The sequence below is a fragment of the Monodelphis domestica genome, chromosome 5 (genome assembly GCF_027887165.1).
Source record: "Monodelphis domestica isolate mMonDom1 chromosome 5, mMonDom1.pri, whole genome shotgun sequence".
In the NCBI taxonomy this organism is placed as follows: Eukaryota; Metazoa; Chordata; class Mammalia; order Didelphimorphia; family Didelphidae; genus Monodelphis; species Monodelphis domestica.
Window position 1 is genome coordinate 121695147 of NC_077231.1, and position 22423 is coordinate 121717569.

The 22423-nt window shown below is 40.9% G+C and overlaps 2 protein-coding genes across 16 annotated transcripts in view; both read left to right on the forward strand.

The window, feature by feature from the left end:
• The window catches only part of CHD4 (chromodomain helicase DNA binding protein 4), a 34198-nt gene extending 28621 nt beyond the window's left edge, over nt 1-5577 (forward strand). For 8 of the 15 annotated variants that reach the window (XM_056799230.1, XM_056799232.1, XM_056799239.1 and 5 more), the window contains 5 exons: nt 189-297; nt 435-567; nt 3535-3730; nt 4608-4771; nt 4923-5577. In XM_056799230.1, coding sequence (XP_056655208.1) covers nt 189-297; nt 435-567; nt 3535-3730; nt 4608-4771; nt 4923-4940 — 620 coding nt within the window. In that variant the 3' untranslated portion in view covers nt 4941-5577. Of the gene's footprint in view, nt 1-188; nt 298-434; nt 568-3534; nt 3734-4607; nt 4772-4922 lie in introns of all 15 variants that reach the window. The other 7 variants (XM_056799231.1, XM_056799233.1, XM_056799238.1 and 4 more) reach the window with 1 other exon arrangement.
• A 153-nt stretch (nt 5578-5730) lies between these two features.
• NOP2 (NOP2 nucleolar protein) lies at nt 5731-22283 on the forward strand. The gene is made up of 16 exons (XM_007503650.2): nt 5731-10568; nt 10814-10923; nt 11400-11445; nt 11645-11724; nt 11976-12223; nt 15602-15657; nt 15765-15919; nt 16067-16266; nt 16388-16477; nt 17567-17654; nt 17941-18081; nt 18437-18576; nt 18771-18860; nt 18983-19105; nt 19230-19458; nt 21734-22283. Exons 2-16 carry the CDS (start codon nt 10818-10820, stop codon nt 22108-22110), a joined length of 2169 nt encoding a protein of 722 aa, XP_007503712.1. The 5' UTR covers nt 5731-10568; nt 10814-10817; the 3' UTR covers nt 22111-22283.
• Nucleotides 22284-22423: the final 140 nt, after the last annotated feature.

Here is a 22423-nt window from a genome sequence, read left to right on the forward strand (position 1 = left end):
AAGGAAGAAAATATTTTTGCCGGGGGTTGTGGGGGTGTGACATAAAAGCTGTCTTATCCTTGAATATAATTGTCCTTCTGTAGAAATTCTGGGAAATTAGGGGTATGACTTGGAAGGGACGTTGGGTAGATAGGAGCTCCTTTAAGATCCAGGTCAGCAGGATTCTTTTGTATCTCTTTTGCTTCCAGAGTTGCATTCCCTTTGGCAGAATGAGGAACGGGCAGCCACAGTCACAAAGAAGACCTATGAGATCTGGCATCGACGGCATGACTATTGGCTGCTGGCTGGCATTATTAAGTATCCTTTTTGCTTTTATGGATTCCAAATGATGGGAAGATTCCCTTGGGAAAGGAGAGGAAAGGTCCTCAAAGTGGCTGGAATTCTTGTCGATTTTTGTTGTTTGTTTTGTTGTTTCCTGAACATCCTTCTCTTAGCCATGGCTATGCCCGGTGGCAGGACATTCAAAATGACCCACGCTATGCCATTCTCAATGAGCCCTTCAAAGGTGAAATGAATCGCGGTAACTTCTTGGAGATAAAAAACAAATTCCTAGCCAGAAGGTTTAAGGTGAGCATGGAGAAGAGGAATACCTTTGTTTTTTTGTAGCAATATTCAGAAGTATAAAGGGTACTTAGTTAAAATTGCTATTTGTTGTTTGCCTGCTAAGTGTAAGACAGTGCTTATTACTTAGGACCTTTGGTGTTGGGGAATAATAGATATGTCATGTAGTTCTTGACCTTAGACTTCAGTTTGTTTTGAGGAGAGAGAAGATACAAAACATTAAGTAACAGAATAATTTTTAATGATCAAATAAGAATGTAATGATCAAATCTCAAGCCAGTGGTTCAGCATCATAAATTTATTGGATATTTTAGGGGGAAATAAGAACTGGACTTATCCAGGAAAAGTTTCATAGATATAGAGAATTGGTATAGGTCTTAAAAGAAATTGAAGGGGGCAGTGAAGTGGCTCATTGGATAGAGCCAGACCAAGTCATAGTAAGTTCTGGGTTAAAATCTGGCTTCAGGTGTCTTCTAGCTCTATGACCCTAGACAAGTTACTTAATCCTCATTGCCTAGGTCTTACCACTCTTCTGCCTTGGAACCAATACACTTTTGATTTCTAAGATGGAAGGTAAAGGTTTTTTTTTGTTTGTTTGTTTGTTTTTTAATTGGATAAGTGGAGAGACATAGAGCATTAAAAAAAAGGCAAATGGAGTAATCAGGAGACATAGAAACAACTGAATTTAGTATAACACCTGCTATGTGCAAAGGTACTGTGTGACTAGACACTAGGAATGAAAAAAACTACCTGCCCTCAAGAAACATTATGTATGCAGAGCGAAAGGAGCAGAACCAGGAAAACATTATACACAGAGACTGATACATTGTGGTACAATCGAAGGTGATGGACTTCTCCATTAGTATCAATGCAATTTCCCTGAACAATCTGCAGGGATCTAAAAAAAAAATACTACCCACAAGCAGAGGATAAACTGTGGGAGTAAAAACACCGATGAAAAGCAACTGCTTGACTACAGGGGTGGAGGGGATATGACTGAGGAGAGACTCTAAATGAACACTCTAATGCAAATACCAACAACAGGGAAATGGGTTCGAGTCAAGAACACATGTGATAACCAGTGGAATCATGCCTTGGCTATGGGAGAGGGAAAGGCGTGGGGGAGGGGGGGAGGTGGGAGGAGGGGAGGAAAAGAAAATGATCTTTCTTTCCAGTGAATAATGTATGAAAACGACCAAATAAAATAATGTTTTAAAAAAAAAAGAAAGAAACATTATGTAGATGTTAAGGAATTTAAGAGGGGAAAAGGTAATAAATTAGAAAGATCAAAGGAAGTTGAGCATTGAAAGAAAATAAGAACTCTTTAATATGGAGGACAGAACCTGTGCAAAGTGGGGGAGATGGAATCTTGAATTAGGGAAGCAGCATAGATTACTTAGCTAGAACATAGAGTGAGTCAGATGGACTAATGAGTGTGAGAGAAGGCAGGAAAGGTAGCTTCAGTCAAATGGTAGAGAGCTTTAAATGCTATAGGTTTAAGAGTTTTTATCTTGGAGGCAGTGGGAATCATTGAAAGGTTTTGAATAGGGAAATACATTGATCAGGCTTATGCTTTATGAAGATTTTGGCAGTTAGGTGAAAGATGGGTGAGACCCTAAAACCAGGAAGGATAGCCATTAAGAGGCTAATGGAACATACCAGTCAAGAGAGGATGAATCTGGCTGGCCTTTAAGGATGGTATTTCCTCCCACAGAAATAGGAAAGTTCTGAAGGAGAGGCAAGTTTGTCAGGAAGGAGGATGAGGTGTTTTTTTTCCCCCCAGAGATGTTGATTGAGATAATTATGGTAATTCTAGTTCTAGCTGGCAATTGGTGATATGGGATCCGAATTTGAGAGAAAGATTTGTGTGAGAATAAAGATTTGGAAGTAATCTTTGACTTTGGGAGTTAACCAGAAAATGAACATAATGGTTTTTGGACATCGAGTAAACAAGGTTGTCTGGAGCAAGGTTGGATTTTGTTAGGGGCCTAGTAGATGAGATCAGAACGGGCAGGTTGGTAAGTTCCAAGATTCTTAATAGTTACTTACCAGTTTTATGTAGGGGCCTTCTGGTTCTCTGCTTAGAAGTTTGTACATTAATAATGGAGAGACTCTCAATGATTTTGAGTAGTGGAAGATGACGTGAGTATGTTAGTGTGTTAATTCAGTAGTAGGCTGTAAAGTAGATAATAGGCATAGAAAAATTAAAAGAATAGTATTGTAATAATTTTGGTATAGGAGATAAGGACCTTGGTTAGATTGGTAGTGTTGGGAATGAAAGGGATAAATGTGAGAGATAGAACAAAGAAGAATCGCCATAAATGCTGGAAGTGCAGTTTTGGTGATGTTGAATTAGAAGTGGTTGTGGCCAAAGCCAATTTTTATCTAATTGGTAATACCCATTAGATATTTGGAAATGAGTTTGAGACACCAGAGACATCTGGGACTGGACAAACAGCTGTGAATGTGACCCAAGGACTTGAGCCTTGGAGAAGTGAGGGTATGGGGTGGAAAGAAGCTAACTTGGAGAACAGAAAATGTGTGAGTTAGAAAAAAGATAACTTTTTGGATTTCTTTGTCCCTATTAGGGAAAGCATTTGATGCCTTTCATTCTCTTGTGAACTGGCTTCAGTTTTTGTATGGTGTGCAAGAGGGCCTTTATTTGTTTTTTAACCCTTAACTTCCATCTTGGAATCAATACTTGTATTGGTTCCATGGCAGAAGAGTGGTAAGGGCTAGGCAATGGGCGTTAAGTGACTTGCCCAGGGTCACACATCTGGGAAAACTCTCTTTGCCACTGCCTCTTAGGGGTGGGATAGGTACTTTGGTTTAATTCAATAAATGGGGGTTATCTATTTTTCCCTCACCCCATCATTCAACCCTTTTATTAAAGAGTACTTCATTCCTTGAGTTGGAAAGCATTAAAAAACAGAATCGTTTATCCAGTTTTTCCTTTTTTGCCAATCTTCCAAGCTCTTGGAACAAGCTCTGGTGATTGAGGAGCAACTACGTCGAGCAGCTTACCTGAACATGTCAGAGGACCCCTCCCACCCTTCCATGGCACTCAATACCCGTTTTGCTGAGGTGGAATGCCTGGCTGAGAGCCACCAGCATCTTTCTAAGGAGTCAATGGCAGGAAATAAGCCAGCTAATGCTGTTCTTCACAAAGGTAGCCAGTGGCTCGCCTGCCTACTCTGTTTATTCTCTCCTCCTATCTCTAGTTTCTAAAACTCTTGGTAGATTTTCTGGATGTTGGTGGGGCTTTTATTGTTTGCCCTTAGAAAGCTGCAAATAATCCTAGCCAATATGCTTCTCATCAAAAAATGGTTTTAAATCACTTATTATTTAGTGTCAAGGAGTGGTAAAGGATACATTAGATACAATTCTGCCTAAATATCTGGGGAAGCATAGACATCTCTTAATGCTTTTCTTTTTGTTAAAGGTGGTTATCTTTTAAACTTTGAGGGAATGAACTATGTTTTTTCTCTTTGAGAAAATTTTTCTTAAGTAGGAAAGTTTTGCATAGAGGGTAGAATGAAAGGGAAGAAGAGGCTTCTGAAAGGTAATAGAAGTTAGAAGAAAGCCTAAAGATGGGAGAAAGAAATAGAGGGTTTTGGAAAATTAGAAGAAAAGAGAAAACAAGGGTTAGGACAGCTTAATGGAATCTTGGCATTTGGGTCTAAATCCCAGTCCTGCTTCCTACTACTGGTGTAGTAAGTAGATATGGGTAAATCTGTACACTCTTTATATGTAAAATGAGAAGAGTGACTAGATAACTCCTAAAGTCCTTTCCATTTCTGAATCTATAAGTCTTAGAATATTAGGAATCTGAATTTGATACATAGGACAAAGTTCAAGAAGAGAAAATACAAAGAAAATAGAAAATGGGGGCTAAGTTTTTAGCTCATTTTCCAGTAGCACATCCTGGTTGTTCTTCACAGAGGTGAGATGAAAGGTGGTGGCAGCTACTTCCCTTGATAGGAAGAAGGACCTGGATCTCAACCACCTCCACTCACTGTCCCACCTCTATGCTTTTCTTCTTGTAGTTCTGAAACAACTGGAGGAATTGTTAAGTGATATGAAGGCTGATGTCACGAGGCTGCCAGCCACCATCGCCCGTATTCCCCCTGTGGCTGTGCGGCTACAGATGTCAGAGAGGAACATCCTCAGCCGACTGGCAAACCGGGGCCCTGAACCCACCCCACAGCAGGTAGGTTCTTTTGGGTTCTTTTAAAAGTCAACTTCCCAAATTGGGTGTGAAATGGAACTTGTATTATATTTTGCCAGGTGTTCTGAGTAGGCCCCATACCTTAGAAGTAGTGGTAGTGATCTAAGTATTAACTTATCTCTATCCTTTACAGGTAGCCCAGCAGCAGTGAAGATCCAGGCTGATAACCAACCACCTTACCACTGAGCAATGACCCTTCCCTTCCCCCTGCCCCCCAGCTTCTCCTTTGGGGGTTGAGTCCCTCTTCCTTCCACCCCCTCCTCATTTTATAAAGGAACAACTCCCCCTGTCACTTGGGGAGGGGAGGAAGTGAGGGGCTGCATTGCCCTTCCTGCCAGAGAGACATGCAGCAGTAGCGCCGGCGCCATCTGCAGGGAGAGGGCAGGCCAGCCCCACTCTGGGTTCATGGCCTCTTCCCCACTGTAACGTCTGTTACATACAAACTCTTGTGGGTTCCCATCAAGCTCGGAGAAAATGATCTGAAATTTCTTTTATGTTTTTATTTTATTTTGTTTTTTTTCCTTTTTGTTGGGGTTTCGGATGGGCCGGGCCCCTGGGCGAGACACAGCTACCTCCGTTGGCATCTTTTTAATACCAGGAACCGAGCGGCTCCAGCCACTGAGCAGCCAGAATGAGATAAAATGCAAAAAAAAAAAAAAAAAAAAAGAAAGAAAAAAGAAAAGAAAGAAAAAAAGAAAAAAGAAAAAGGGAAAAAAAAAGAAAAAGAACCAAAAGCATTTAAAAAAAACTTCATAAAATTGAAAATAAAAGTTTCCTTGTATTTTAAACCCTCTAGTTATATGTATTCATTCCTATGCATGCCCATCTGAGTATACTGCTTTGTGGCAGTTTGTGGCTCTAGGGATGCTTGAATGCCATACACATTTAAAGTGCTTTCAGTTTCTCATGGCAACCATGAAAATAGTGGAAGTAATATCACTTTGCCCATTAGGAAACATGATGAAGGACTGCCTAAGACTAGCTTCTTTTATCTTCCCCACTAAAGGGATTCTTCTTTTCTAGTTCCTTTTAGTCCTACAGTGTTGAGATAACCTGCTTTGGAATGAAGGGTCCTTTAGGTGGAGTATGAGGAAGGGAATATGGAATAAAAGGGGTGATGTCCTTGATGCAAAACTTATTTTCCTTTCTGGGCTTAGGGAAAACAAATCTGGTTCTGGGGACCAGACAATAGTGATTAAATACTTAATCCACAAGTACTCTACAAGCTGGTGAAACTTGTTTCCTTGCTGTTCCCTGGACAAGATACTCCCAAATCCTCCATGCATTTTCCCTGGTTATTCCCCATAAGCTGAAATTCTTTCATCTATGTATGCTTCCTTTCTGTCTCAGTTAAAAGTCCCATTTTCTGCAAGTAACCTTTCATAGACCCTCTTTAGTGCCACCTCTTTCAGGTCAACTCCAATTTGTCCTGTAGTTTGTACAGTTGTTTGCATACTATCTCATTAGAAAATGAGCTTCTTCAGTTCGTTGCCTACATTTATAGGCACTTGGCTAAGTGCTGAGTATACAAAGGCAAAACACATGGTCCCTACCCTCAGTGATCTCACTTTCTAATGGAGGAGGTAACCTCCAAATAACTACATGACATGTACACTGTATAATAGGAAGCAGGCTCAGAAGGCAATAAGAAAAGCTTGCAGAAAATGGGATTTAAAGCTATTTTATTAATGTAATTTTAACTTTTTCTATAGAAACAATTGTTTAAATTTTTTTCACCGATTACATGTAATAAATTTCCACATAAAATTTCCAGAGTTATATGATCCAAATTGTCCTCCTTTCCTCCTTTGCTCCCTCCTTCCTGGACTGGCAAGGAATTCAGTCTAGGTTTTACACATTATGCAAAATATTTTCCTATTGTTCATTTTTTTAAAAAGAGAATAATCGCATAAAAACCAAAACCTCAAAACATATACCCAAGTAAGTGAAAAATCTTAATGCTTTCATTCGCATTCTTACTCCAACAGTTCTTTCTCTGGAGGTGGATTGCATCTTTGTCATAAGTCCCTCGGAATTGTCCTGTATCATTGTATTGCTGAAAGTAACGAAGTCTATCATAGTTGATCATTCCACATATTTCAGTTAACTAGATTGTTCTGGTTCTGCTTATTTCACTGCATCATTTCCTTGTAGGTCTTGTCAGTTTTTTTCCGAATCACTCATCTTGCTCATTTCTTATAGCACAATAGTATTACATCACTACCTTATTCTGCAGTTTGTTCAGCTATTCCCTAATTGATGGATGTACCGTTAGTTTCCAATTCTTTGTCACCACTAAAAGAGGAGATATTTTTCAAACATGTCCTTTTTCATTTTTTTATCTCCTTGGGATACAGACCTAATAGTGGTATTACTAGATCAAAGGTATTACTAAATTAAAGCATTGTTTCATAGCTTTTTGGGCATAATTCCAAATTGCCCTCTAGAATGATTGGATCAGTTTGCAACTTTACCAGCAATGCATTAGTGTCCTAATTTTGCCACATCCCCTCCATTTATCATTTTCCTTTACTGACATATGAGGTGGAACCGCATGTTATTTTAATTGGCATTTTTCTAATCAAGAGATTTAGAACATTTTTTATGATTATTGATAGCTTTTATTTCTTCATCTGAAAATTGCCCATTCATATCCTTTGATCATTTGTCAACTGGTGAATGATTTGTATTATAAATTTGATTTATTTATGTTTGAGAAATGAGACCTTTAAAAGATTAATTCATTGTAAATTTTTTTCCTAGTTTCCCTTCAATTTTTGGTTGCATTCATTTTGTTTGCACAAAAACTTTAACATCAAAATCATTCACTTTATATTTTATAATGTTCTCTATCTTGTTTGGTTATAAATTCTTCTCTTCCCTATAGATCTGACAGGTAAATTATTCTATCTTCTTCTGTTATAATAATACAAATATCACCTTTTATGTCTAAACTGTATGCCCATTTTGACCTTATCTTGATATAGGGTGTGAGACATACCATTTTCCAATTTTCCCAGCAGTTTTGGCCAAATATTGAGTTCCTACCCCCCAAGCTGGGATCTTTGGGTTTTATCAACACTAGATTGCTGAGGTCATTTACCCCATATTTATTCATTCCATTGATCCACTCTTCTATTTCTTAGCCAGTACCAGATTGATTTGATTACTGTTTTACAGTAGTTTAAGATCTGTTACCACCAGGCCATCTTCCTTTGCATTTGTTTTCATTAGTTCCCTTGATATTCTTGATCTTTTCTTCCAGATGAATTGTTTTCTAGTTCTATAAAGTGTTTTAGTAGTTTGGTTGGTATGGCACTGAATAAGTAAATTTAGGATTGTCATTTTTTATTATATTAGCTTGAGCCCACCCCTGAGCAATTAATGTTTTTCCAATTGGAAGGATACTTCCAAAAGGAAGTATCTGAACTGAAATTAGACCTAACTGTGTGAACTGTTCTGTAATTGTGTTCATATGATTCATATGATTTGTCTTGGTAAATAGATTCCCAAGTATTTTATACTGTCTAGGGTGATTTTAAATGGAATTTCTCTTTCTAATTCTTGGTGCTGGACTTTTTTGGAAATATATGGAAATGCTGATGATTTATGCAGTTTTATTTTGTATCCTGCAACTTTGCTCAAGTTATTTCAACTAGTTTTTCAGTTGATTCTCTAAGCATATCATATACAAAAGTGATAGGTTAGTCATAGAAACAATTTTTGACAATTGTTTTCTGATATTGTTATTCAGATCTTCCCTCTCTCCCAGAGGTGGGAAAGAGTCTGATATAGGTTGTACCAGTTGAGCCAAGTGTTTAAAGGAAGTCAAAATGATGCAAAGGTGAGCTAGGAACAGTATTTACTAGAAAATTATGTTGTGAGGTTTGGAAGAGGACAGTAAGAAAGAGAAAAGGTTCTATAGGCTATATAATGCCCATAGGCATTTGTTTTTCCATGAAGACCAATGACATCAGACTTGCACATGAGTTAGATTTAAGTGAGGCAGAGTTGCACAAAATCACCGGTCTCATTTTCTCTTCCAGAGTCGCTGAAGTCCAGTGGCAAGACAAAAGTCAGAATGAATGGTGATGGCCTAGAATGCAGTAGATTGCCTTGGAGTCTTTCATGTCTGACCAAGCTCCAAGTGTTCCTACTTCTCATCCATTCATTCTGTTGGGGGAAGTCTTCACATGCTTGGGGTAGATAGCCCCCTAACTCATCCACAGGTTTAAGGCCTATCAGTTATTTAGTCCATCTGATAATACCTATAGGTTGGTGGAGGGAGTGGGATTGCTGATAGTTTTACTGAGGTGTGGCAAGAAAATGTGTGAAAGATGGAGATCAAGGTGGTTGAGCAGCCCTGAAAAGGATTCAGCAAGCCCTCACAGAGGTGCTAGTCCTAGTCTTGTTGGACACTTTGGGACCCCATGGACCACAGTTATTCATGGGGTCTTCTTGGCAAGGATATTGGAGTGGGTTGCCATTTCCTTCTCTAGTAGGTCCTTTTGTCAGGCAATCAGAGGTTAAGTGATTTGCCTAGGATCACGCATCTAGGAAGTATCTGAACTTGGATCTTCCTGGTTCCAGGCCCAGCACTCAATTCACCTAGCCATTCAGCTGTCTCTACCTCATACAGTCCACAGATTTAATCTCTATGCTGATGATTATCAAATCTACTTATCCAACCCATACCTCTCAGGTGACGTCCAATTTTGCTTCTCCAGCTGCCTGGAACATTTTGAACTGGATATCTTGTAGGCATATCAAACTCAACATGTCCAAAATTGAACTTATTCTTTTCCCCTAAACCCTTTCCCCCTTCCAAATGTCCCTGATACCCTCAGAGATATCACCAATCAGGCAGGTTCACAGTCTAGGTATCCTCAATTACTCTCACCTCTCCCACATTGCCAAGACCTGTCCAATTTTGCCATTGAAACATCCCTTTATTGCTCTCTGAGGCCAGGCAGGCCCCCATCACCTCACTGCGGGATTACTACCATAGTGCCCCCATAGTTGTCAGATTTATTTCCTAAAAGCTGACCGTGTCACCCTCTACTCAATAAACTCCAGTGGCTTCTTATCACTAGGATCAAACAGAAAATCCTCTGGTATTCAAAACCCTTCATAAGCTTCTCCACATCTTTTCAGGCTTCTTGCAGTCTGCACCCTACCCCAAGTACTCTTCCTTCCGAGGACACTGGCCTTGATGCTGCTTGCACAAGACTTATCCCCTGGTCGTCCCCTCATGACCCCTCACTTGCTTCAAGTTCCAGTTAAAATGCCACCTTGGCCGAGCAGCTTTCAGAGCCCTCGGGCCAGGGCCTCCCTCTCCAAGCTGTCTCTCACGGCCTGTCTGGAAGTGGTTCCTCCGGCTCTGTTGGTGAATTGTCTCCCCGGGGAAACCACGATCTCCTAGCTGGCCTTGATGTTTCTTTGTCAGCAGCGCTCGGTACAGTGTCTGGCACATAGTGGGCGCTTAATCCATTCCCGCGGACTGACTGAATGGTATGGGGTAGGGAGGTTCGGGTTTTCATTTCTGGAATATTCGGGGAATAGGCTCAAGAGCCGTGTCTGCTAAACTTCAAGCCAGCCACAGGCTCACTTAAGAAAGCCGCATCCGGAAGCAGCCAGCGGAAGGGGTGTGGCGAAGCCTTGTGGCTCCGGAGCCGAGTGTCAGGGCGTCTTGCGTCAGCGCGTTGATACAAAACTGCTTCCGGCTTGAGTGGCGTGCGATCCGCGGGTTCGGTAGTGCACGTGGACTCGGATTTGGTTGGTAAGCCTCGGTTCGGAGTCGCTAGTTGACTGGATCTGCTTAGGTCGTCCCTTGGGACTTCGGAGCTGTGGTGGAGCTGGGGGAAGGAGGCCTCTGAGTTCTCCGGCTCAGCCTGGGCTGCCAGGGAGAGCTGTGATCTTAGGAGGAGGGAGAGCAAGCGTTGTCGGGAATGTGGGAGCCCCTATTTCTGCCTCACCTGCCCCTCTTCTGCTCCTTGATGCATGAACCTTTTTTCTTTGCCCCAGCGTCATGGGGCGCAAGTTGGACCCCACCAAGAAGGAGAAGCGTGGGCCTGGCAGAAAGACCCGGAAACAGAAGGGCGCTGAGACCGAGCTAGCCAAATTCCTGCCCTCAGGTGAGAATCCCTCTCCTGGGACCTCCTGTGCCTATTACTCCTTGCATTGGCTCTCAGCATCCTTTATCCGCTTTCCCATTTAGAGTGTACTCTAGTATATTACGTTGCGTCAACTCCTCTTGCACTTGTCAACTGATACCCAGAACTACTCTGTTCATTTTTGTACTGAGCTTTTTTCTCTACAACAACTGATAATAGACTGAAGTGCCAATAAGGGAGAAGTCTAGAAAGGGGTCTTTGAAGGTCTACTCAATTATCTTTAATTTTCCTGTTACCATTTTGGCCAGGGTTCTAATGGGTTTCAAACCTCCACCTCACACAGTTTTAGGATAGTTGTGGCATGGTTAGCTGGAGCTTTTGTTTTGTTGAATTTCTGTACTCATCGTCAAAATCTCTTTTCCAACTTGTTCTTGTGGTAGCTTTTCTCTGGCATATTTCCTCTGTGACTTCTTATTCTTGTTGCTGTCCTTTTATAGCTGGTGATGAAAATGGGAAGAGGCTCTCTAGCCGTGCCAGGAAGAGGTGAGTTTGGGATAGTCAAATTAAGGATGTGGGGATGCTTGCTAGATAATGTAAGCTGATAGGAAGTTGGGTCTTAGAGCTCCTGGGCACAGATGGATGGAGTTGCTAATGGAAAGCTCCATCACTTTTAAGCTATGAGGAAAGCAGGCTGAGAGAGGAGCACATTTCCATTCTTTTATTTTTTTTTTTACTTTTTCAGGGCAGCCAAGAGACGATCAGATTCTGTAGGGGCTCCTGAAAAGAAGAAACTGTCTCCTAGTCCAAAGCCTTTGACAAAAGGTTAGTTTGAAAGTAGGTGCTGGGGACTTTAGTTTTCGAAGAGATCTTAAAGCACAGTGATGGGTGTAGACTAATAGAGTAATTCAAGGGTGAGGAGGTCAACTGCCAGATGGTGGAACATATTTGAAGATAGAAATGGTTTGGACATTGGTGGAGGGAGTGGGATTGTTGGGTTAAAACAGTTGGGGTTAGGAGCCATTGACATCTTTAGCTGGAGAAGATGCTGTTTTAGCACCTGTGGTTCTCTATAGGTGCTATCCAGTCCTCTCAAAAGAAAGGACCCCAGGCTCCAGGGCTCAAAATTGGAAATGAAGCATTATTTGGACCTGCTAGGGGTAAGAAGCGCCCAGCTCCCCCTCACAGCAGTGATGAAGAGGAAGATTCTGAAGGCAATGATGCAAGGAGTGAAGGGGATGACTGGGCTTCTATGGAGAGTGAAGATGATATGGTAGATGATTATGGGGTGGCCTCAGAAGAAGAAACTGATGAAGATGATGAGGTAAACATTCAAGATGGGATTTTGTTCACTTAAAAGTTGTTTTAATTTTTTTTTTAAGTTATTGCTTTAGCCTTAGTAGTAAGAACTACTAGACTTGTTTAGGGGAGAGGCCCAAGTTTAATTCCCACCTCTGACACTTAAGTAGTTATGCAGCCATAAATAAACTGTATATAATCTCTCAGGAGTCTGTTTCCTCATTGTATGAATGAGGATGATAATACCTGTAATATCTACCTCATAATATTTACTGTAATCGTGAGAGTAGCATGATTTAGTGGATATAGAAGTGGTCCTTAACATCAGGAAGGCCTAGGCTCATAAATATTACTTTTAATGTAATAGTTAAGTCATCCAAATTATGTGCTCAGTGGAGAGAGTTTTCATTGAGACTTTACCTTTTTTTCCAAGTTATCTATCTGGCCCTTCCCCAGAATATTTCTTTTGTAGGTTATTGTGAAGAAAATTTATGAATATTAAGTTCTTAGAATGTCATATTTTTAAAAATGAGAAATAGTAGAAAGTTATAGGAAGAGTGCTAGGCTTGTAGTCAAGAGATTTGGGATCCGTTTCATTATCAGTGCCATGTCCAAAGTTATATTCTGCACTCACTCTATCTCTCTTTGCTTTTTTCTGGGTGACCTTATAAACTCTCTTGAGTTTACTTATTATCTCTAAGAAGACTGAAATGTCTATATTCAAGCCCTGTTTGCTTTCCTGAACTTCAGTCCCTCCCTCATCACCAAAACTGAACTTGTCCAAAACAACACATTTCCCCCCATAGGTCCACTACTCTTTCAATCTTCCATTTTATTGTTGAGAATACCACCCTCCCTTAGTCATTCAGATTTGATACCTTTGTGCCATCTTCAAGCCCTCTCTCTCATTCACCACTCATATGCAGTCAGTTGCCAAATCTTGGCATTTCTCTTTCTATTATATCTTTGAAAACTTCTTTCCATTCACTTAGCCACCAGTCTAGTTCAGGCCCTTATCACCTCCCACCAGGACTATTTCCAATAACTTTCTTTTTGACCTCCTTACCTCAAACTCTCTAGTCTGATACACACTTACTAAAATGATTTTACTGAAGTGGAAACAAAAGCTCTCAATAGTTCCCTATGACCTCTAGGATCAAATAGAAACACTTCCTCCCCCCTCCTCTCCAACTTTTTCCACATTAAAGCTATACTGAAATACTCTGTGTCCACATGATTATCTATAGTCTATACTATGGTCTACAGCCTTGTTGGCAAAGGTGTGGCACCCATGGGGCCTCAAGGGGGGCTGCTTAGTCCCCTTCTTCACAGTGCCCAAGGATATTTTTTGCATGTTCCACCCCTCTGTCCAGTCACCCAATGCAAGCACTTCCTTCCTCCGATGCCTGGGGTAATGGTGGGGTGGGGGCAGGTGTCTTGTAGGCAGTTTGAAGTTGCAATTAAGTAGGTGATATCAAAAAGGTTCGCCAACACTGGCCTAGAGTTTAGACCATTCTACTAGTTTTATTATCATAAGTAAGTCACCACACTCTAAAGGGAGTTTTCATTGGGAAATGAAATGCATACCCCACTTCACTTCCAATCTTTGGAATCCCTGTTTCTTTCATAACTCAAACGCTACCTTTTCTGAAGTTTCTTGGTTCTTCCAGTTATTAAGACACTTCTCTTTCCCAAAACTACTTTGTATTTGTTTTCTATCTTGAATATGAATATGAATTGAATCTTGAATATAAAATTGAATCTTGAATATGAATAGCCCTGGACTTGTTTAGAACAGTGCCTCTATCACAGTAGACTTAATGATTGCTGATTTGAGGTCTGCCCTGCTTTGGACACTTAGTGGCTTTGTGATACAGGCAGTTTACTTGATGTCCCAGCCTATCTCATCTATAAAATGGGGGAATGAATATTTGTACTATTCCTCAGAGGGTTGTTATGACAAATGTGCTTTGTAGACCTTAGAGTGCTATAAATGTGTTAATAATATCTTAATATTATAAATGGACAAAAAACAAATTTTATAATGTAAAATTTAATCAAGAGTGGTAAGTTGATTAGCCCTTGTGTTTCATAATACTTTTTCCTACTTGTGTGGAAAGGTTTTATTTTTTCCACAATTTGTGGTGTATAGTGAGTGGGCTCTAATTTTGCTTTCTAAATCCCATTGTTTACTTTTTTTGTTTATTCAAAATCTCCATGTTTCTTTGTTTCAGTAATATTCCATTAGATTTATATACTTTCATGTACCTTTACCTAGCTGTTGGATATGGAAAATTCTATTAGCTTTTAATTTTTAAAGGTGAAGCAATTATGAATATTTTTGTGTATTTCTTTCTCTTTTAAATAAAAACTTGCTAATTTTGCAGTTATTATTTTTAACAGGTTGCTCCCCCAAGATTGCACTTATTTTCAATTAGAACAACACACACCTCCTTATTCATAGCTTTACCAACATTGAATTTGTATTAATTAGTTTTAATTTGTATTGCTCAGATCATTAGAGATTTTGAACGATTTTTCAAGGAGTCAGCAATTTTTGTTTAGTGTTTTCCTTGGAAATTTATTTAAATTCTTCAGTGATTCTTTTGGAAACGATAGATTAAGATTCTGGTTGTCAGCCATTTATTTGTAAGACCTAATTCTTACTACCCTTTATGTTTGTTTTTTTGAGTGCATTGTTTTTTTTTGTTTTTATATAATCAAATCTTTTATTTATATATAAAATCAAAACAACTCCATTTCCAATAATTTCTTCCATTTCTTTGGCAGCTGAAAAGTTTCATGGGTTTTTTTCTTATATCTTAATTTAAAAATTAATATTCTAGATCTAGTTGTAGCTTATTATATAGTAAATGGTCTGAGATGTGGAACTAAATTAATTTCTTTTCACCATATTGCTGTTTCATTTATCTTGTTTATCAAGCACTGATCTTCTACAAACATTTGGCTCTATTCCGTGTTTCTTTTTTTTTCCATTGATTTTTGTTTAATCCAGTACCAGATAGTTCTGATAATTATAGCTTTACAGTAGTTTTACTTTTTCAGGATAAGTTCCTTTTCACTGAATTATTTCTCTACTTTTTTAAAAGAATTTTTCCTTGCTTCCCAGAGAACCAGGACTCTTTAAGTCCAACCAGTTTCCTTTTTGGATCAATTCATCCCACCATCCTCTGTCTCTTCCTTCTGACTTGTGTAGGTTATAATTAATAGTAATAATAATAATAGAGTTTATATCATGTTAAAGTTTGCAAAGTCTTTTACATCTCTTTAGAGTCATATGCCTAGGCTCTCAAAACAATCCTTGAAAGAAGTCAAGAGCAAAGTGATATGTTGAAGAAGGTAAAGTTGACATTAGTTCTTTGTCTTCTCTTTCTGCCCACAGCTACTGCCCATTGAGAAGGCTGCTCAGAAGCAGAGGGCCCAGGAAGCTGAAACTCTGTACGTATTGGAAATTCTAATCATGGATGTGGTCAAGAGCTAGGGTGGAAGTGGCTAGGATTTCTTAATACTTAAAAGTTCCCTTTCTGATTTGTTGCAATTTACAGGGATCAGTGGAGTTCAGAAGACACTGATGAGGAGGAAGAGGAACTGTCTTCCCAGCCAACATCCAAAAATGATGAAGCAAATGGAGATCTTCAGATCAATGTGGAAAAGGATGAAAAATTTGTATTGCCCACTGGCAAGGAGATAGAACAAGAGAATATCCTACTAGGACAAATACTGGAGGGAGGAGTGTCTGTAGTGTATACTTGTATGAGGCAAGGGAGGTAGTAGATATAGTGATGGGTATTTGGAATCTGTAGGGATGCGTCAGGTTATATTGGACAATGTTCCTTAATATGATCACATGCTCAGGCTCCAGACCTGCAGTCTGTACACCAGCGAATCCAGGACATTGTTGGGGTGCTACGGGATTTTGGTTCTCAGAGAGAAGAAGGTCGGTCCCGGACTGAATACCTGAGCAGGCTTCGGAAAGACTTGGCTACGTACTACTCCTATGGAGACTTCCTGATTGGCAAGATAATGGACATTTTCCCTCTTTCCGAGGTATTGGTGATGCTAGCCATCCTGCTTGTCATCCTTTTCTTACTACTCTGTATCAAGCTATTGAGTTCCCTGTTGCTGATCAAGTTCCTAGCCACACTAATCTCCTTTTTTTTCCTTGAAGCTAGTGGAATTCCTAGAGGCTAATGAGGTTCCTCGACCCATCACCCTCCGGACCAACACCCTGAAAACCCGTCGCCGGGATCTGGCTCAGGTAGGGTTGATAGGGAAGTGTCTTAAGGAAGGTCCATTTTCAAATAAACTCAGGGATATTTTACCTATTCTTCATGGGAATGGTTATTAATTCAGGGGCTAGGGAAGAATACTTTTTAAACTTGATTTTGGAAGGAGAGAGAATGGCTGTCTTGAAATATCTGAAGGACTATCAAATGGAAAAGGAATTAAACTTACTCTGCTTGGCTCAGAAATCAAAACCTCAAGTTTGATGTCAGGAAACACTAAACAGTGAAAGCTGTTCAAAAGTGAAGGGGGTTGTCTTGAGAAGAGGTGGCTTCCTCCCTTCCTTGGAGGTCTTCAAACAGACTTGAATGCCACTGGATGACACAGCCATTGAAGCTGGATTTTTATGGTCCCCGAAATTCCTCTTATGTCTCAAATTTGGCAGGTTAAAACTGGGGAGAAAAGGCCCGTCCTGCATTGTGCCCAGCAGATGCCCTGACTACCTTTTGCCAGTGTAGAGAAATGGTTGGCCTGTTGTTTTCTACCACTTAAAATTTTTAAGTATAATATATTTCCAAGGCCTATACAAAAACAAGTTGATAGGCCTTTCCACTAGGCTGTGATTGGCTGAACCGTAGTGTAGAGAGAGATCTACAAGGAATGAAATCTTGTATGAAGCAACATGGTTGGAGAAAAGGTGCCATTCAGAACATCTCAATTAAAGGGGCAAGTTATCCTTTATAGTCCCTGCCATTAATGTGGTTCTGTGATACATAAGTGATGACTCAGTGCTTTGTTGGACAACACTGAAACCCGAAATTGAGTATTAGTGATGCTTTTGGTGAAAGAGACTGTGCCTTGAGTATTCTTAGGGGCAGATGATTAGGAAGAAAGGTTGTTCTAGTTAATTTAATTCAATAAAAAATTATCAAGTGTTTCCTATATGCAAAGCACTGTGCTTGGTTAAAAAGACAAATCATTTCCATTAAAATGTGGAACACAGATATGAGAAGAACATAGATAATTATTAGTCACATTTCCAAATGCCAGGCTGCCTTGAAGCCTTTCCTCTGCTCTGGAAACCATGATGCCTGCAACCTTGACCTGATCTATCCTCTTGCAGGCCTTGATCAACCGTGGGGTGAATTTGGATCCCTTGGGTAAATGGTCAAAGACTGGACTGGTGGTGTATGATTCTTCTGTGCCCATTGGTGAGTGGCTTCTATTTCTTTGGACTTATTCTGCCCTTTCCTTCTTCCCTACCTTTGCACAGGTATTTTCCCCATTCCTAGAAAGGCAAAAGTGATTTCTCATTCCACAGTGCCCGTTTTCTGTTTAACTTGTGTCATAGCTATTTGTGTACATTTCTTACCCTTTCTCAAGGTTGTCAGCTCCTGTCTTTCATATCTGTGAGTCCAATATCATTTAGGTAGGGGCTTTATATTTGTGGAATCCCACTGATCCTAATCTAATCTTCCTCTTTTTTTGTCTTCCCAGGGGCTACCCCTGAATACCTGGCAGGACACTACATCCTTCAGGGTGCTTCGAGCATGCTGCCTGTCATTGCCTTGGCACCACAGGAACATGAGCGTATTTTGGATATGTGTTGTGCCCCTGGTGGCAAGACTAGCTACATAGGTAGGGAAGTGGCAGAACAGGGACATTTAAAACATTCAGCACAAGAAGTACACTTTCATTTAATACTTTGCTTTTAAGGGTAAAGTGAGCTTATAGGTGCCCAAGATCATTTTGCAGTCCAGAAAGCACTTCAGTAAAAGTGAAAATCAGACCCATAGACTTTACTGTAGGAGTAGGAAGTGGGAATATAGTCATCTAGGATATTGGTTGACTTACTGGGTGATTGTGTGTGGAGTTAAATGGGGATGCTAGGATTTAACTCAGTGGATTTCTGATTGGAACTAGTATCAGAGTGGAGAGGTATTTTGTGTAGGGGCATGGGCACAACTGAAGGATTATGGCTTTTCGCCTACAGCCCAACTAATGAAGAACACAGGAGTGATCCTTGCCAATGATGCTAATGCTGAACGCCTCAAGAGTGTTGTGGGCAATCTTCACCGATTGGGGGTCACTAACACCATCATTAGCCATGATGATGGACGTCATTTCCCTAAGGTTAGACCCAAGAGCCACCATTGTTTTTATTTTATATCTCCAAATACCATATTTGCTTCCTTGTCCACTAGCACTTTTCTAGATGTTTAATTTTGTTGTAGCTTTATCTTTTGCCTATAAGAGCTCAGGGGTAGGGAGCCGTTCTGGATAGGTAGAAGTTCCTTTGACCACTTGTTCATCATCTTTCTGCCCAGGTGGTAGGAGGGTTTGACCGAGTATTGCTTGATGCCCCATGTAGTGGCACTGGTGTCATCTCTAAGGACCCATCTGTGAAAACTAACAAGGTGAGGAGGAAAGGGGGGGCTGAATACACATTTGGAAGGGAAGGGTATTGGTGTGGAACCATCCTATTCTGGGAGGACAATCAGTTTAAACACTCAAATTTTTCTTCCCATTTCCTGGAAAGGATGATAAAGACATCAAGAGATGTGCCCACATCCAGAAGGAATTGCTCCTGAGTGCTATTGATTCTGTTAATGCTGCTTCCAAGACTGGAGGCTATATTGTCTACTGCACTTGTTCTATTACGGTAAGGCCGCTAAATTGGAGTGTGGGCAAAAATGGCTAGGGAAAGCTTATTCTTGGGACCCCTTCAGCTAAAACTCACTCCTAGTCTTTTTCCCTTACCCCTCATGTTATCCAACCCCCCTCAGGTAGAAGAAAATGAATGGGTGGTAGAATATGCCCTGAAGAAGAGGAATGTGCGGCTGGTGCCCACAGGGCTAGACTTTGGTCAAGAGGGCTTTACTCATTTCCGAGAGCGGCGCTTCCATCCCACACTTCGCTCTACCCGACGTTTCTACCCTCATACGCACAACATGGATGGGTTCTTCATTGCCAAGTTCAAGAAATTTTCCAATGCTATACCTCAGTCTAAGAAAAGTAAGAAATATCTCTGCCACTTCTCATTTGTTCAAATTCTCTATCTACAAAAGTTATGACTCATTTCCCTGTGTTTCTTGCTTGGGAATATCTGTACCTCTCCCACACTCTACCCTGTTTGAATGAAAGATTTCTTTCTGTGTGCATTATTCCTAATCATTCATTTCCTTGGTGCCTTAAACCAAGTGCTTTTCTTACTATGAGCTGGGGTGGGGTTATAGGTATAAGGATTGAGGTACAGGGGATAGGGAAGGGTTTGTAATAGGGCCTGGAGGAGGTGAAGGGACAGAGGGAATATGGAAGATTGATGAGGTAAAGGAATAGGTATCCTCTGGCTGAGAGACAATCTTTGCAATTCCCTCACACTCAACCCACAAGAGAGGTACCTCTGGGTAAGGTTAGGTTAAGGATCAGTGTCTTAGCGTGGACTTCTGGGAACTAGTGGAGTTTACTCTTCAGGTCTTGACTGATAGTTGAAACCCCATAAGTTCCCCTTTTCTGATAGGCAGACTGTCACTGTTGGCTTTCATTGTTGGCTAATGGCTAATGGCTAGCCCAGCCCACCACCCTCTTTTCCTGTGTTCTTCTTTCAATTTGAATCTGACTGTGATTTTCTATTTTATAAAGTGGTTTAATAATTCTAATAATTCTAGTAGTAAAAGAAAGGGGAGATAGGTATGTGGGAATAGGAGACCCTTACTTCTTTAGCTGAGCCAAAATGGCTCAGCTTCAGCTTATCTACTTTATTAGCTAATCACTATCTCTATCCTAACTAAACAAATGGCAAGTGTCCTTCTTGGGAAGGTCAACGGATGGAAAGGATCTTCAGGGTGACCCCCCCCTGAATTTAAGGGATCATCCCATTTCAGCAGCAGTTAATGTTTGGTTCTTCCTCTAGTGGATACTCTCAAACATTCAGGAATCTTCTCTCTTCTGGGTACAGGAAATGGAGGCAAGACTTTTCCACAGGTTGGGATCTAGAGCTCAAGGTCCTTTCTCTTCACTCCAACTGTCACTCACTCTCCCCTCACATTCCACATGATGGCTACTCAATCTCAGTGGGCAGAAATGCAAAAGCTTGATTCTCAGTTTTCCTTTCCCCACAGGTATCATTTAATCAGGAAACCAAGACTCAAGAGTAGCTAAATGATTTGCAAAGATTCAGACAGCTAGAAAATGTCAGTCAGGACTCAAACTAGATCTTCTGACCAAGAGTCCAGCTACAGCAGTCTCTCTTAGATTGGTGCCTTTTGAGGTCAGAATCTCAAATCAGAATGGAATTTTACTTCCTTCTCCCTCTCCAAAGTAGATGGCTTTATTTGTTTTGTTCATATAGCCAACTGAATCTCAAGAGTTAAGAGTTGTAGTTTCTCTTCCTTTCTGGATTGTCTGACCTTATCTTTCTTTACTAGCTGATAAGTTGGCACTTGAGACTAAGAATTATCAAGCAGGAGACAGGCCCAACTGGTTTTGGGGAACATCTAAGTTCCTAGTGGATAGGGACTAGACCTCCTGTGATTTACATTGGTATGGGGGCAGTGAAGTGGCAAGATGAATGTAGAGTATCAGGCCTAGAGTCAGGAAGATCTGAGTTCATTTTGGCCTCAGACACATGCTATCTATGTGACTTCAGGCAAGTTATTTAACCCTGTTTGCCTCAGTTTCCTCACCTGTACAATGAGTTGGAGAAGGAAATGGCAAACCACTCCAGTATCTTTGTCAAGAAAACCCCAAATGAAGATGAAGACTTGAACATAACTGAACAACAGGGCACTCTTGGATAAGGAATTTCCTCTCATTTCTGCTGTTCATAGTCCAGGAGAATTGCCTAAAGCACTAATCAGTTAAATGATTTTGGTAGTATGTGTCAGAGGTGGGATTGAGCTTGGGTCTCCTTGGCTTGGAAGTGAATTCTCTATCCCCTAGATAATGATGCCTCTCAGATTTGTTCATGATGCTTTCAAATCATTATTTTCTTGAGCATTTTAAGTAGGAGGTCCAGCTCTCAGGAGGAAAGATAGTGTCTTCAAAAGCCATCATTGGTTTGAATGCTGAGAAATGTCCCAAGAAGTCCCAGAAACTTTTTTCTCTTTTTTAGCACCTTTTGCAAAAATCATTGGAGTACAAAAGGAAAGCATGTAAAATGCCATGCTTCAGTTATGTGCAGAGCTGGCTCCTTTGGTGCACTTTGCTTCAAACTCACCTGTGTTGGTTTTCTCCATTTTATCAACCCAGTGTCATTTAAACTCATGTAACCCTTTCACTCCAATCCCAGGTGATGCAGCAGCCAACCCTGAAGACTCCATGGACTCCAGATTGGGCGATGGACCTTCTGTAGCTAATGTGCAAGTGGTCCCCAGGCCTAAAGTCAGCCCTAAATCTGCCAAGAAGCCCAAGCAAGCTGGAAAGGCAAAGTTTGCTAAACTAGACACTGGAAAGGCAAAGTTTGTGAGACTAGGCACTGGGAAGACAAAGGCAAAGCTAGGAGCAGCTGGAAAGGAAAAGGCGAGGCAGCAGCAACAGAGGCCGCCCCCTAAGAAGGCTGGTTTCCAGAATGGGAAGCCTGTCCACAAAGGCCCTCGGTCTCCTACAGCACGGACTTCTAGTTCCAGCCAGCCCCCACCTAGGAAGAAGCAGAAATCTCGGTCCTAATGCAGTAGCCATTGTGGAATCTCATACCAGCCTGGTGTGAGTCTTGGACTGTTTCTGGTTGTGAGCTTCCTTCAGGGGCCTGGACAGAAGCAGCCTTCTCTGACTCAGAGACAATCCAATAAACTTTCCCCTTCCCCTTGTATACACTTAAACATGCCCATCCCCACCTCTGACTGCTGTGTGAGGCTCATTATTGGTTTGCAGGGCAGACCAGGCTGAAGCTCTCCTGCCTAGTCCCAGGACTTGGGGGGGGGGCGGGGCGGGCTGGGTGTGTGTGGAGTGGTTGTGGGGTTTCACCAGGGATGGTGTTTAG